Source organism: Carcharhinus amblyrhynchos, chromosome 8 (assembly GCF_965287045.1).
Source record: "Carcharhinus amblyrhynchos chromosome 8, sCarAmb.v2.hapA, whole genome shotgun sequence".
NCBI classification, from domain to species: Eukaryota; Metazoa; Chordata; class Chondrichthyes; order Carcharhiniformes; family Carcharhinidae; genus Carcharhinus; species Carcharhinus amblyrhynchos.
Window position 1 is genome coordinate 20,803,492 of NC_137331.1, and position 13,051 is coordinate 20,816,542.

At 42.4% G+C, this 13,051-nt stretch overlaps 1 protein-coding gene across 1 annotated transcript in view; it reads right to left on the reverse strand.

Moving 5' to 3' along the window:
• The window catches only part of LOC145346460 (frizzled-6-like), a 91,899-nt gene that overhangs the window by 19,126 nt on the left and 59,722 nt on the right, over positions 1-13,051 (reverse strand). Inside the window, exon 8 of the mRNA XM_080193762.1 lies at positions 9,191-9,412. Within this exon, the coding sequence (XP_080049888.1) occupies positions 9,191-9,412 (222 nt within the window). The remainder of the gene's footprint in view (positions 1-9,190; positions 9,413-13,051) is intronic.

Here is a 13,051-nt window from a genome sequence, read left to right on the forward strand (position 1 = left end):
TCGAGATTCTATGGGTCGAACTATCAAAGATGTGTGGCTGAGATAGCTTAGCTAAATTGCCCCTTAATGTCAGGGGGACTAGCATTCCGTCATCGCTTCAATCAGTTCCTGTAAGTAAAGACCAATATATTCCTGAAATTTCAAACATGTCCAAGTATTGACACATTCAAATGGATTGATCAGTGTTAGTGTTGAAGAATTAGCTAAAGGAAAATCTAACTGCTTTCTTTGTGGGGGTTAACAATTCAACGGTAAAAGATAGTTTGTTTTTGTTTGTCCAATGGCATGTTGATTAAAGTTTTCTTTTAAAGTTTATTTATGACTGACAAGTAGGCTTACATTAACACTGCGATGAAGTTACTGTGAAAATCCTCCCCCTCCCCCCCCCCACCCCCGTCCTCCCATCGCCACACTCAGGTGTCTGTTAGGGTACACTGAGGGAGAATTTAGCACGGCCAAATCACCTAACCTGCACATCTTTGGACTATGGGAGGAAACTGGAGCACCCGGAAGAAACCCACACAAAGTGCAAACTCCACACAGAACAAATAGGTTTTCATATTCCAACTGTACAAAACTACACAATTTCTTTGATCCCCCTTTAACAAGTCTAAAGACCTTTTCAACGACTAAATGTAACAACCATGGTTTTACAAGAAACAATATTTTGATTAATGGTTATAACAGATGAAAACTTATCAGTTTTACTCATAGAATCCCACCCTGTCCACCAGTTCTGGGCTGGCTGATGGTGACACCCCCTTCCCTCAATGCAGAATTCCCTGTCAGTGGAGGGTCCAAGCTACATAAAATCCTGTAGACGGAGTTTTATCAAAGCCCATCATAATCTATTAAGTCTCCCCTTAGTCTTCTGTGGTTCAAAGGAGAATGATCCCAGCTTCTCCAGATAACAGAAGTCCCTCACCCCGGTATCATTCTAATAAAGCTCCTCTGCATCTTCTCCAAAGTTTTGTCATCCTATTTAACGTGTGGTTTTCAGAATTAGTCACAATACTCCAGTTGAGGCTGAGCCAATGAATCATAATGGTTCATTACAATCTTTTATTGCACTTTTATTCAACGTCTCTTTTCATAAAGCCCATAATCCAACATGTTTTCTCAACTGCCGTTTGAACACGTCTTATTCAAAGATTTGTGTATGTGTTTTAAAATTAATGATAGAAGGAAACATAGCTTTATAAGAAGTTACAAAAAAATCAGGCATACCATCCTATTAAAATGCAAAACAAAGGAGAAAGTTCAAATTAAAAGAATAACACCAGAAAATTAAATGCGAATTAGGCAGACAAATATTTGAATGACATCAGAAAAAAAGCATACAGAAAGAAAAAGTAAAATACATATTAAAGCAGCAATAATAAAGTTTAGACATACAAAATAGAGAACATAAAAGATAACTGAAATAGAAATGTAATGTCAGATAGATATTATAATGAGAGAAGTGAAAAAACCAGAATGAAGGCAAAATAAAAGAGAGGAAGTTAGTCAAATGTTTCTTTTGCTCCTCTTCCTGCTGCTGTACTTGGATTCTTGCCTGCTCTTCGAGGTGCTTATTTCCATATAATGGTAAGGTTATCCATCATGCACCTACCATCACAAATCCTGAGCTGCTTGGTTGAGTACAGGAAGTCTCCTGCAGAGCAGTGCAGGCAGCAGATCAAAGAACAATGAAAATTACAGCACAGGAAAAGGCCCTTCAGTCCTGCAAGCCGGCACCGACTATGCTGTCCAACTGAACTAAAACCCCCTACCTTTGGGGACCATATCCCTCTATTCCCATTGTGGCCAAACGGGCTATCTAAAATTGCATTTTGTAAAGCACTCTGGGACAATTGGGCAAGAAACTAAACCGACAGGCTGCAGTTTAAAGACAGAGACAAACAGGCTGCAACCCTGACGAGTGAATAAACAGGATATGGGTCATCTCCAGGATGAAAGAGACTTTACAGTTACACTGGCTTGTTTCATCTCCAGGGTGAAAGAGATTTTCAGGTCACACAGGGTTGTGTACCAGACATAAAGGCACCGTGAACCCTTATTTAGGGGGGAGGTATGTGACCTATGTGCCTCCAGCACCTAGAGACATGGCCGCTGGGGACACACCCAGAGATCGGTGTGGTAGCACCTCATTGGATTCTTATCGATCGGGGGATCAACTCCTGAACAATTGATTGGCAATGGCCAAAAAGGGGTGTGAAACCAAACAGGGTATAAAGGGTGCTGCACAACCAGGAATCTCTCTCTCTCTCTGACCCCATGAACAAGCTACAACAACGGAGAGCCACCACACCCGAGAAGGAAGGAAGAAAGACCAGAGCCAGGGTGCCACACCAGGCCAAAGGACCAGACTACTCAGACAACTACCAAGACCAGCGCACAGATAAAGGCCAATATCTGCTTGGGTACTTGCCAGTCACGCAAAGTTAAATCAAGGTCTCGTATTGGACTTGAACTATAGTATTTTCCTGTAAGATAACTTATTGTTGGTTGGGTGGGTGATTATTGATTGTGTGGGTTTAAATAAATATTGGTTGTACTTATAAGACGTCTACTCGTAGTTATTTGTCCACCGTATAAGAGTTAAAACAGGCTGTGCAGCAGGCAACACCATTCTATTCATGTGTTTGTCAAAACGCCCCTTAAAAGTCACTATCGTATCCGCTTCCACTACCATCCCTGGCAATAAGTTCCAGGCACCCATCACCATCTGTTTAAAGGATCTGCCTTGTACATCTCCTTTAAACCTTGCCCCTTCGCACCTTAAATATGTGCCCCCTAGTAATTGACTCTTCCATCCTGTGAGAAAGCTTCTGATTATCCACTCTGTCCATGCCCCTCATAATCTTGTAGACTTCTATCAGGCCACCCTTCAACCTCCGTCGTTCCAGTGAGAACAAGCCAAGTTTCTCAAAACTCTCCTCATAGCTAATGCCTCCCATACCTGGCAACATTCTGGTAAATCCTTTCTGTAACCTCTCCAAAGTCTCCACATCCTTCTGGTAGTGTGGTGACTAGAATTGAACACTATATTCCAAGTGCAGCCTAATTAAGGTTCTACAAAGCTGCAACATGACTTGCCAACTTTTAAACTCAATGCCCCGGCCAATGAAGGCAAGCATTCCCTATGCTGTCTTGACCACCTCCTCCACCTGCATTGCCACTTTCAGTGACCTGTGTACCTGTACATCCAGATCCCTCTGCCTATCAATAGTCTTAAGGGTTCTGCCATTTATCATATATTTCCTATCGGTATTAGACCTTCCAAAATGCATTACCTCACATTTGTCTGGATTAAACTCCATCTGCCATCTCTCTGCCTAAGTTTTCAACCGATCTATATCCGGCTGAATCCTTTGATGGTCCTCATCGCTATCCACAAATCTACCACCTTTGGGTCACCAGCAAACTTACTAATCAAACCAGTTACATTTTCCTCCAAATCATTTATATATGTTACAAACAGCACTAACCTCTGAGGAATGCCACCTGCCATAGCCCTCCATTCAGAAACGTACCCTTCCACTGCTACCCTCTGTCTTCTATGACCGAGCCAGTTCTGTATCCACCTTGCCAGCTCGCCTCTGATCCTAAGCGGCTTCACCTTCTGCACCAGTCTGCCATGAGGGACCTTGTCAAAGGCCTTACTGAAGTCCATGTAGACAACATCCACTGCCCTACCCTCATCAATCATTTTTGTTACTTCCTTGAAAAACTCGATCAAGTCAGTGAGGAACGACCACCCCTTCACAAAACCATGTTGCCTCTCGCTAATACGTCCACTTATTTCCAAGTGTAAATCCTGTCTTGAAGAACTCTCCGCAATAATTTCCCTACCACTAACATCAGGCTCACCGGTATGTAATTACCTGGATTATCCTTGCTACCCTTCTTAAACAAAGCAACAACAATATTCTGGGACCTCCCTTGTAGCCAATGAGGATACAAAGATTTCTCTCAATGTCCCAGCAATTTCCTCCCTTGCCTCTCTCAGTATTTTGGGGTATATCCCACCAGGCCCTGGGGACTTGTCTACCTTAATGTTTCTCAAGAACCCCAATATCTCCTCCTTTTTAATCTCAACATGACTCAAATTATCTGCACACCCTTTCCCAGACTCATCATCCACCAAGCCCTCTTTGGTGAATACTGATGCAAAGTATTCATTTAATACCTCATCCATTTCCTCTGGCTTGAACCATAGTTTCCTTCCCCTGTCCTTGAGTGGGCCAACCCTCTCTCTGGTTACCATCTTGCTCTTTTTATATATATATAAACCCTTTGATTTTCCCTAATCCTGCTGACCAATGACTTTTCATGACCCCTTTTAGCCCTCTTCTTGCTTAAGTTTCTTTCTACTTTCCTTGTATTCCATACTTGCTTTGTGTTCCCAGCCTCCTAGCTTTAACAAATGCTTCCTTTTTCTCTTTGACTAGGCTCATAATATCTCTCTTTATCCAAGGCTCCCAAAACTTGCCATATTTATCCTTCATCCTTACAGGAATGTGCCGGTCCTGGATCCCTATCAAGTTACACTTGAAAGCCTCCCACTTGCCAGGTGTGGATTTGCCCTCAAACATTTGCCCCCAATCTACATTCTTCAGTTCCTGCCTAGTATTGTTGTAATTAGCCTTCCCCCAATTTAGCAACTTCACTTGAGGACTACACTTATCTTTATCCATCAGTACCTTAAAGCTTACTGAGTTGTGGTCACTGTTCCTGAACTGCTCCCCTACTAAAATGCAACCACCTGGTCAGACTCATTCCCCAATACCAAGTCCAGTATGGCCCCTTCCCTAGTTGGACTAACTGCACACTGCTTGAAGCAGCCCTCCTGGATTTACCTTACAAACTCTGCCCCGTCCATGCCCCTAGCATTAAGTGAGTGTCAGTCAATACAGGGGAAGTTAAAATTTCTCACCACAACAACCCTGTTATTTTTACATCTTGTATTGCTTTGTGAGCATGGATGGTGTTAGCTATAATATTCCCTGTGGCAGCATGCCTCTCAGTTTATGTCTGCTGTGTAAGTGCACGAGTTCATGAGCCATGAGCGATCTGCTCAGTATCCATGCTATGATTTGCTGTGGTGATTTAAATAGAGGGATGCTGCAGAATGAATGAATGATGACTATTTCCAGGACACTGGGGATTGACCTGAATGATGCCTGTGTCTGTGGTCACACAACAGTTGCAGACTGATAGACTAAAACCTCTTTTGGTTCAGAAAATGGAAACGCATGCAAGGCAATGAGTGCAGTTAGTGGCGCTCTATACCAACAATAAGCTTAAAATCCATGTCAATCCCCTGAGCTCACTCTGCCTACCTGTCTCCGGCAAGAAGGAATAAGATGAAGCTATTTCTCTTTTGCTGGAGTTCAGAGGAATGTGGAGGAATTGTATAAAAACTTAGAAAAATTGAACAGGAGTAGACAGGGTAGATGCAAGAACATTGTTCCCAATGGTCAGGGTGTACAGAACGAGGGGTCATTGTCTAAGGATAAGCGGTTAAAAAAACCTTTAAGGACTGAGATGAGGAGAAATTTCTTCACCCAGAGAGTGATAAGCCAATGGAATTCACTACCACAAAAAGCAATTGAGGCCAAAATGTTGTATGCTTTCAAGAAGGAGTTAGATATAGTCCTTGGGGTGAAAGGGATCAAAGAATATGGGGAAGGCAGGATCAGAGTATTGAGTTAGATGATCGGCCATGCTCATACTGAATGGCAGGCTTAAAGGGTCTAATGGCCCCCTCCTCCTGTTTTCTATATTTCTCTTTGTACAGAAAGCCTCAGTGACCTCCTGAATCAACAGTGTACTATAAACTGACTGATATTGTTTGTATCTGCAGCGGGGAAGAGCAAGATGTATCAAGGTTCACAGCCGCAGTCACCTTGATAGCCACAAGTAATGTAGTCCATAGGCTCCTCTGAAGTTGGAGTTGTGACTTCATGAATAGTCAACTTTCAGTCACAACTTCTTTAGAAGGCAGATGGCTCAAGCATTGGTTATCACTGAACTTCAGGCAAGAGAGTTGCTCCCTTAACACCCACCACCCTCTATGGATATGATCTGCTGCTGACAGCCCTTCCCCTTGCTTTCCATGGCCTTTCTTCAATCTCTCAGTCGTGCTGAATTCCAAGAGGGAGTCCTATCAGACAGCCCATATCTACGTGTAACTACTTTCAGTACAAGCCATTAAGTCATCAAAAACACACTTCAGCATCAGTCAATCTGCAGTCTATTGATATAAGCATCAAAAAGCTCCCAAAGTACATAGTACTGTACCAGCAGCCAGGAACGTAACCCAGTAGTACTAGTTTATGATTCCTGAATAGTGCTTGTGGGACAGGTGGAATCTTTCATGCCGTTTAACCCGACCTTGTTCAACTGGCATGATTAAGAGAAGGTATGGGCTGAATCGTGGAGCTCAAAGAATGCCAGGATCTAAATGAAATCAACATTGCACACTAATGTTTGTTATAACCCATCTGCTCTTTGTGCTGTCATCATTTGCGTCCCACAAATCCTTTTCCCCAGATGGCGTTTTGCAACTTCACACTGGAATTGCGCATGTGTGTCAGGATGAGATTTTCCAACTTGAAGAAGCCTTGTAGTGTAACGGACATTACAGAATCTGATTTCTCCTCCCCATGGGTGGCACGGTAGCACAGTGGTTAGCACTGCTGCTTCACAGTTCCAGGGTCCTGGGTTCGATTCCCAACTCGGGTCACTGTCTGTGTGGAGTTTGCACATTCTCCCTGTGCCTGCGTGCGTTTCCTCCAGGTACTCCAGTTTCCTCCCACAGTCCAAAGATGTGTGGGTTAGGTTGATTAGCCATGCTAAAATTGCCCTTAGTGTCCAGGGATGCTTAGGTTAGAGGGATATTGGGGTAGGGCCTGGGTGGGATAGTGGTTGGTGCAGACTCGATGGGTCAAAGGGCCTCTTTTTGCACTGTAGGGTTCTATGATTACCCCAACAATTTTCAGCATGGTATTCTCAATTGTCAAAGGAGTCCAGATATTTTCTAAAATTAAATTCCATTCATACGGTGCTCCTCTTACTGAGTACATCAGAGCACTTCGAACTTCTGAACCACAGATTTAGAAAAAATTGTAGCAAGTGACAACTGATAATAATAGAACAAGACTGATTATAGAAGCAAGTAGTGTGGTAAGTTAAACTGTGTTAAAAACATCATGCTATAAGGACATGACAGGGTCTATTGACCAAAGAAAAGTTCTCTACATTAATACATGCAGCATAAGAAATATTGCAAGTGAATTAAAACAGAAAATTCAACTTAAAGGGCATGATGTAATAGCCATTACTGACACCTGGCTTGTAGCTTGATATGAATAGGAGATATTTATTTGAGGTTGTGAAGTTTTTGAAAGGACATGAAAATTGGAAAAGCAAGAAGAATTGCAATATGGAACAAGGACGCACTAACACAAGAGCACAAGAAATAGGAGCAGAAGTAGACCGTATGGCCCGCTGAATCCACACTGTCATTCAGTGTGATTACAACTGACTTTGGGCCTCAACTCCATTTTTATGCCACTCTCCATATCCCTTAATTCCCAGAGAAACCAAAATCTGTCCACCCCATCCAGCCATACATGTATTCAATGATGGAATATCCATAGCCCTCTGGTAAGAGAATTCCAAAGATTCCCAACTCGTATAATTAAAGCATCAGGAAGAAGGGAATGGGTAAGAGTGGGCAGACAGTAAAAAGACAATGAATAGAATTGAAGAATAGAAAAAGATGTAAAAATATCAAATTAAAAGAAATTACAAATAAAATTATAAAACTGAAATATGCAGGCAAAAGATATTCTGGATTTTGAAGGAAATACAAAGAACAAGAAAGGGGAACATCGGACAGTGGGAATATGAGAGAAGTCCTACAAGGGATACTAAGAACATAAGAACATAAGAAATAGGAGCAGGAGTAGGCCATCTAGCCCTTCGAGCCTGCCCCGCCATTCAATAAGATCATGGCTGATCTGTCGTGGCTCAGTTCCACATTCCCGCCCTCTCCCCATAACCCTTAATCCCCTCTCTTATCAAAAACCCATCAACCCGCGTCTGGGCAAGACTGTGGTCCCTTAATTACAGACGCAGATAATTGGAAATCAGGAAGTTAAAGATTTACTAAGGAGCTACTTTTTAACTGTATTCACATGTATTCACACAATACAGGTAAAGTATTAGATATGCAAGGAAATAAATTAATGCAGTAGATCTGCCTTAACGTACTTGGGTATATCACGACTTCACAGCATTACTAGAGACCATCAATATATGATAATCAACAAGAAATCCAGTAGGTAACTCAGAAAAAAACTTCTTTACTCAAAGGGTGATATGAAGGTGGAACAGGAAGAGGTTGGACTGAATAGTATAGATGCAATTAAGGGGAAACTAGACAAGCATAGGAGTTAAAAAAGAACAGATAGTTATGATGGTAGATTTAAATGAGAAAAGATGAGAGAGGCTTGAGTGGGATATAAACACCAGCATGGACTGCTTGGGCCAAATGGCCTGCTTCAGTGATGACTTGTTACGATGTTGAATATTCTGTGTAATCTTAAATAATCCTATTTCACATCTCAAATTACTTCTATATGGTATCACAAGACGTCAATTTTTGAAATTATCCAATTTTATTCCTGAATATTTTTAACTTCTGACACGAATAGAACTGTAGCTGACAAGAGTTATATAAATATAATACCAAGTCAGATAAGAAGTAAAAAAAAACACAAGGAACTATTTACTACCTGTTGGAGTGATACTCTTGAAGGTTTATTTTCCCTTCTCGGCTTCAAAGTTGGGCATCATGTCAACACAATAAATCACGTCATTAACAAGGTCCTTAAGACATCAATTCTCGTCCCTAAATGGCTACAGCAAGATTAACTTGCAGAAGTGGTGTAAATCTGACAATGGGAGCTTCATGACAAGGAGATAATTTATTCTGGATTTGAGGAACTTGCAAAGTGACCGAACTCATGGTTCATCTCTTCTTCACCCTCAAAGTGCTGATTTTTTCCAATGAAATTTAATAATACATGTGCTGTTAATGTGTCGTTCTTTTCCTGCAATTTCTGGTCCATGAAACTAATATTCTAGTGCTTCATCTGCTTTATTTCATCTCACTTACTGCGATTTTGCCGAGGTCAATGCCATAGTTGAGTGCTTTCCAAGCACACTGCTTGTAGTTGATTCTCCAGGGTTCCTCAAGGCGCTCTTGCATACACTCGCCTTTCTCTCCCTTGATTCCATCCCTTCCTGGAACCCCTGGTGTTCCTGGGATACCATTCGTACCGGGATTACCCTCCCGGCCAGGAACCCCTGGTGAACCTCGTACACAGATATCATTATACTGCATTAAAAAGAGAGAACAAAGACCATCAGTTTCAATCAAATTTTACTGTTCAAATGGAACTGAAGTGACCCATTCCAATAGATGGAGCACGGAACCATAACCATTTCATTCCTGTTCTAATTCACCACAAGTACTGCTATGAGTTCTTGTTGTGTTTAGGTTCCCTGATGTTGGTAATCATTACACTGGAAAGTTCGGATCTCTTTATCTTTAACCTGCCATGCTGCTTTGTATAGAAGAAGGACTTAAAAATAAAAACAGAAAATGCTGGAAAATCTCAGCAGGTCTGAAAGCATCTGTGGGGACAGAATAGAGCCAACATTTTGAGTCTGGATGACCCCGTGTCAGAGTTAAGAGTGAAGAAAATTTATACTATGAGGAAGGGGGGGAAGTGATGGGACTGTAATTGGACCAAGGAAATGTAAATGATGTGGAAGAAGGCTAAGAAAGCTGCCAAAGTTGTCCACTTAGTGATTAGAATGTGTGAATAGCAAAACAGAGGTACAGATTGTAAAGGGACTGCCTGAAGAATGTGGCAGCTGTCCTGAAAGGGGGTGGGGGGGTGGGGGTGGTGGAGAATGAAGAAGTGCAAAATGGAAGAAAGAAAAATGATAAAATTGGATGAATGAGATGAAGAAATGAAATAAAGTAAATGGGAATGGGGTGAAGGTGGAGGGAGGAGTTCATGCTCTTCCAGTTTGCAATGTCCTAGTGAACCCCAACACAAACTGGAAGAACAGCACCTCATCTTCCAATTGGGCAGTTTTCAGCCTTCTGGACTGAACTTACAGTTTAACAACCTCAGAGCATTAACTCTCCCCTCCATCTCATTCATCCATTCTTATCATCATATCTTACTTCAATTTTTCCACTTTTTCATTATCGTTCTCCATCTTGCTTCCTCACCCCATCCATGTTTCTGGGCAACTGCCACATTCCTCAGGTAGTCCTTTACAATCTGTACCTCCCCTCCCCTGCTCTCAGTGTAAACCTCTTCTGATTGTCTTCGCTCTTAGCTGTGACAAAGGGTCACCTAGACTCGAAATGTCAGATCTATTCTCTCTCCACAGATGCTGTCAGACCTGCTGAGATTTTCCAGCACTTTCTGTTTTTGTTTCAGATTCCAGCATCCGCAGTATTTTACTTTTATCTTAATGACTAGTTTGAATTGGTTCTGTTACTCATCACGTCAGCCTCCACTGTGAAAAGTTGCCCAATGAAATATTTGCACATATAATTAGTTCTTAGCTAATTAGTTGCCAGCTCTTTACAGATATTTACAGAGAATACAACAATGACTTTATTGAATACAAAGGGTGCTGCAAAAAGAAGTGAGATTGGAAGGGTAGGGAGAGATGTGAGTAGTGAGGGAAACACGGAGGTGCAGATCGTCTTGTTTGTGCTCCAGATTCAGGAGTAGAGAGTCCACATAAAATGGCAACTTGAGGAGTGGTCATGAAGAAGTTAAAGGAGGACAAGGTCAGTAAATTCAGAGGAGAAAGGGCAAGATGAAGTGATGACTATGATGAGTAAACCATTCAGTGCAGAACCCAAGGGGGGAAAAGGAGGAAGATATCTGTTAGAAATTTATAAGCAGGCAATAGTTTAGAAGGATTGAAAAGGATAGGCAAGGGGTGGGGTGAAACAAAATGAGGTGCACAAAGGAGAAATTGCCAGTATGAGAGAATTTAAAATAACATGGAAAGAGAGGGCCAATAAGGAGGAGAGAGTGAGAAAATGCTGGGAAATCTCAGCAGGTCTGGCAGCATCTGTAAGGAGAGAAAAGAGCTGCCGTTTCGAGTCCAGGTGACCTTTTGCAAAGGGTCTTTTTTGGTTTCAGATTCCAGCGTCTGCAGTAACTTGCTTTTATTAAGGAGGAGAGAGAATGTACAGGAGCCAACACTGGTTGCTCCAGATGTCAACAGAGGTGAGTAGTGGCCTAATATTTATCCTTATTAAATAAACACTTGAGCACAGAGGGATTACAAATATTGTTTTAAGTTACCTGAATGACCACATGCTCAGACTCTGGCTGGAATTCCCTGGCCATCATGGCTACCAGTAAGAAAGGAGAATTTGGTACTCACACAAATCTTCACTCACTGCAGCAGGACCAGATAATCCCAGCTAGCGGATGAGGTAGGAGAATTCGGCCCATTGTTTCGATACTCATACTTGAGCTACTGATCATGTGAACATGAAAGTGGTTAGTCCTGCTGCCTCACAGCACTATGGACACGGGTTCAATTCTGGCCCTTAGGTGACTGTCTGTGTGGAGTTTGCATGTTCTCCCTGTGTCTGCATGAGTTTTCTCTGCATGCTCCAGTCGAAAGATGTGCTAGTTAGGTTGATTGGCCATGCTAAATTGCACCTTAGTGTCACGGAGATTAGCAGGGTAAATACCTGGAGTTACAGGATTAGGGCCTGGGTGGGATTGTTGTCGTCAGTACAGGCTTGATGGACTGAACAGTCTCCTTCTGCACTGTAGGGATTCTATGATGTGATTTTATGAAACCGGAAAACTGTGCCAACACCAAGACAGGAATAGTATTTTTTATTCTTGCTTCGCAGCACAATTTCCATAGCAATGTTTCAAATAAATAAGGTCCTAAAGTTTTCTCAAAGTGAGCTGCAGTGATCTTGCACCCTCAGAAAAATAATAGCATCTAAAGCAGGGACTCTCAACAGTTTGGCATCTGAGGCCTTCCTCCCATGTTATAAAAATTACACTGACCCCTTGTACACAGTACCTTTTTGTATCAAAACTAATTGTACAACTGAAAATATATTTATTGTTATCATTGCTGTACTCATGTAATGTGGAACTGGTTGCTGGTGCTAAACAATAATCCTGTCATGTCAATAGTAACTGCGGCCAAGAGATTGGGTTCCTTAACATTGCCAGTGCCTCGGAAGCCTTGAAATGAAATAATGGCAGCCAGGGCATTCCAGCCATCACTGGTATACCCCATCCTGACTGATGGGGTGCTAGTGTGGGCATTCCAAGCACTTCCCCAAAACACACTCATAGGGCAGACTGTGATATGAACCTATCTCTACTTGCTGCTTTGGTACAGTATGTAACATCTTGCACTGTGCAGATCCATTCATTCTCATAATCACCCCCTGCTGCATTCAGCTGAATGAGGGACTGTATCCACTGCTCCCTGCCCCTGCCAATCCCCACCCTGCCATCTATGCCAACCCAAATTAGAGCTATTGAAAGGGATTGCCATTCAATTGCAGACGAGATGCTTTTGGTGTAGTGTTTGTATAAATGTATTCCTGGAGGAGCACTGCTCACATTTTGGATCTTCAAGAGAATGTTGTTGGACCCTGACAAGGAGGTCAGAGGAGTTTTCTGCCCTCTCAGAGAAAGCCCACTTCAGTAACGGGGGTGATATCCCACTTGGGCTGCGTCATGATAAAGAAATGGAACATCAGTACCAGAGAGGGGAAGAAATGCTCAGCGGAAGAAGGAGAGCATTCAAGAATAGGCCCTATTTGCAGCACTTCTCCTATCTCCACCTCAGCCAGGAAAAGTGTGTGAGGCACCTGAATTTCACCAAGGGGGCAGCGATTGAACTGTGTCCCCTCTCAACTACAGTTGCACAGCGATGTGAGAATGGTATGGCT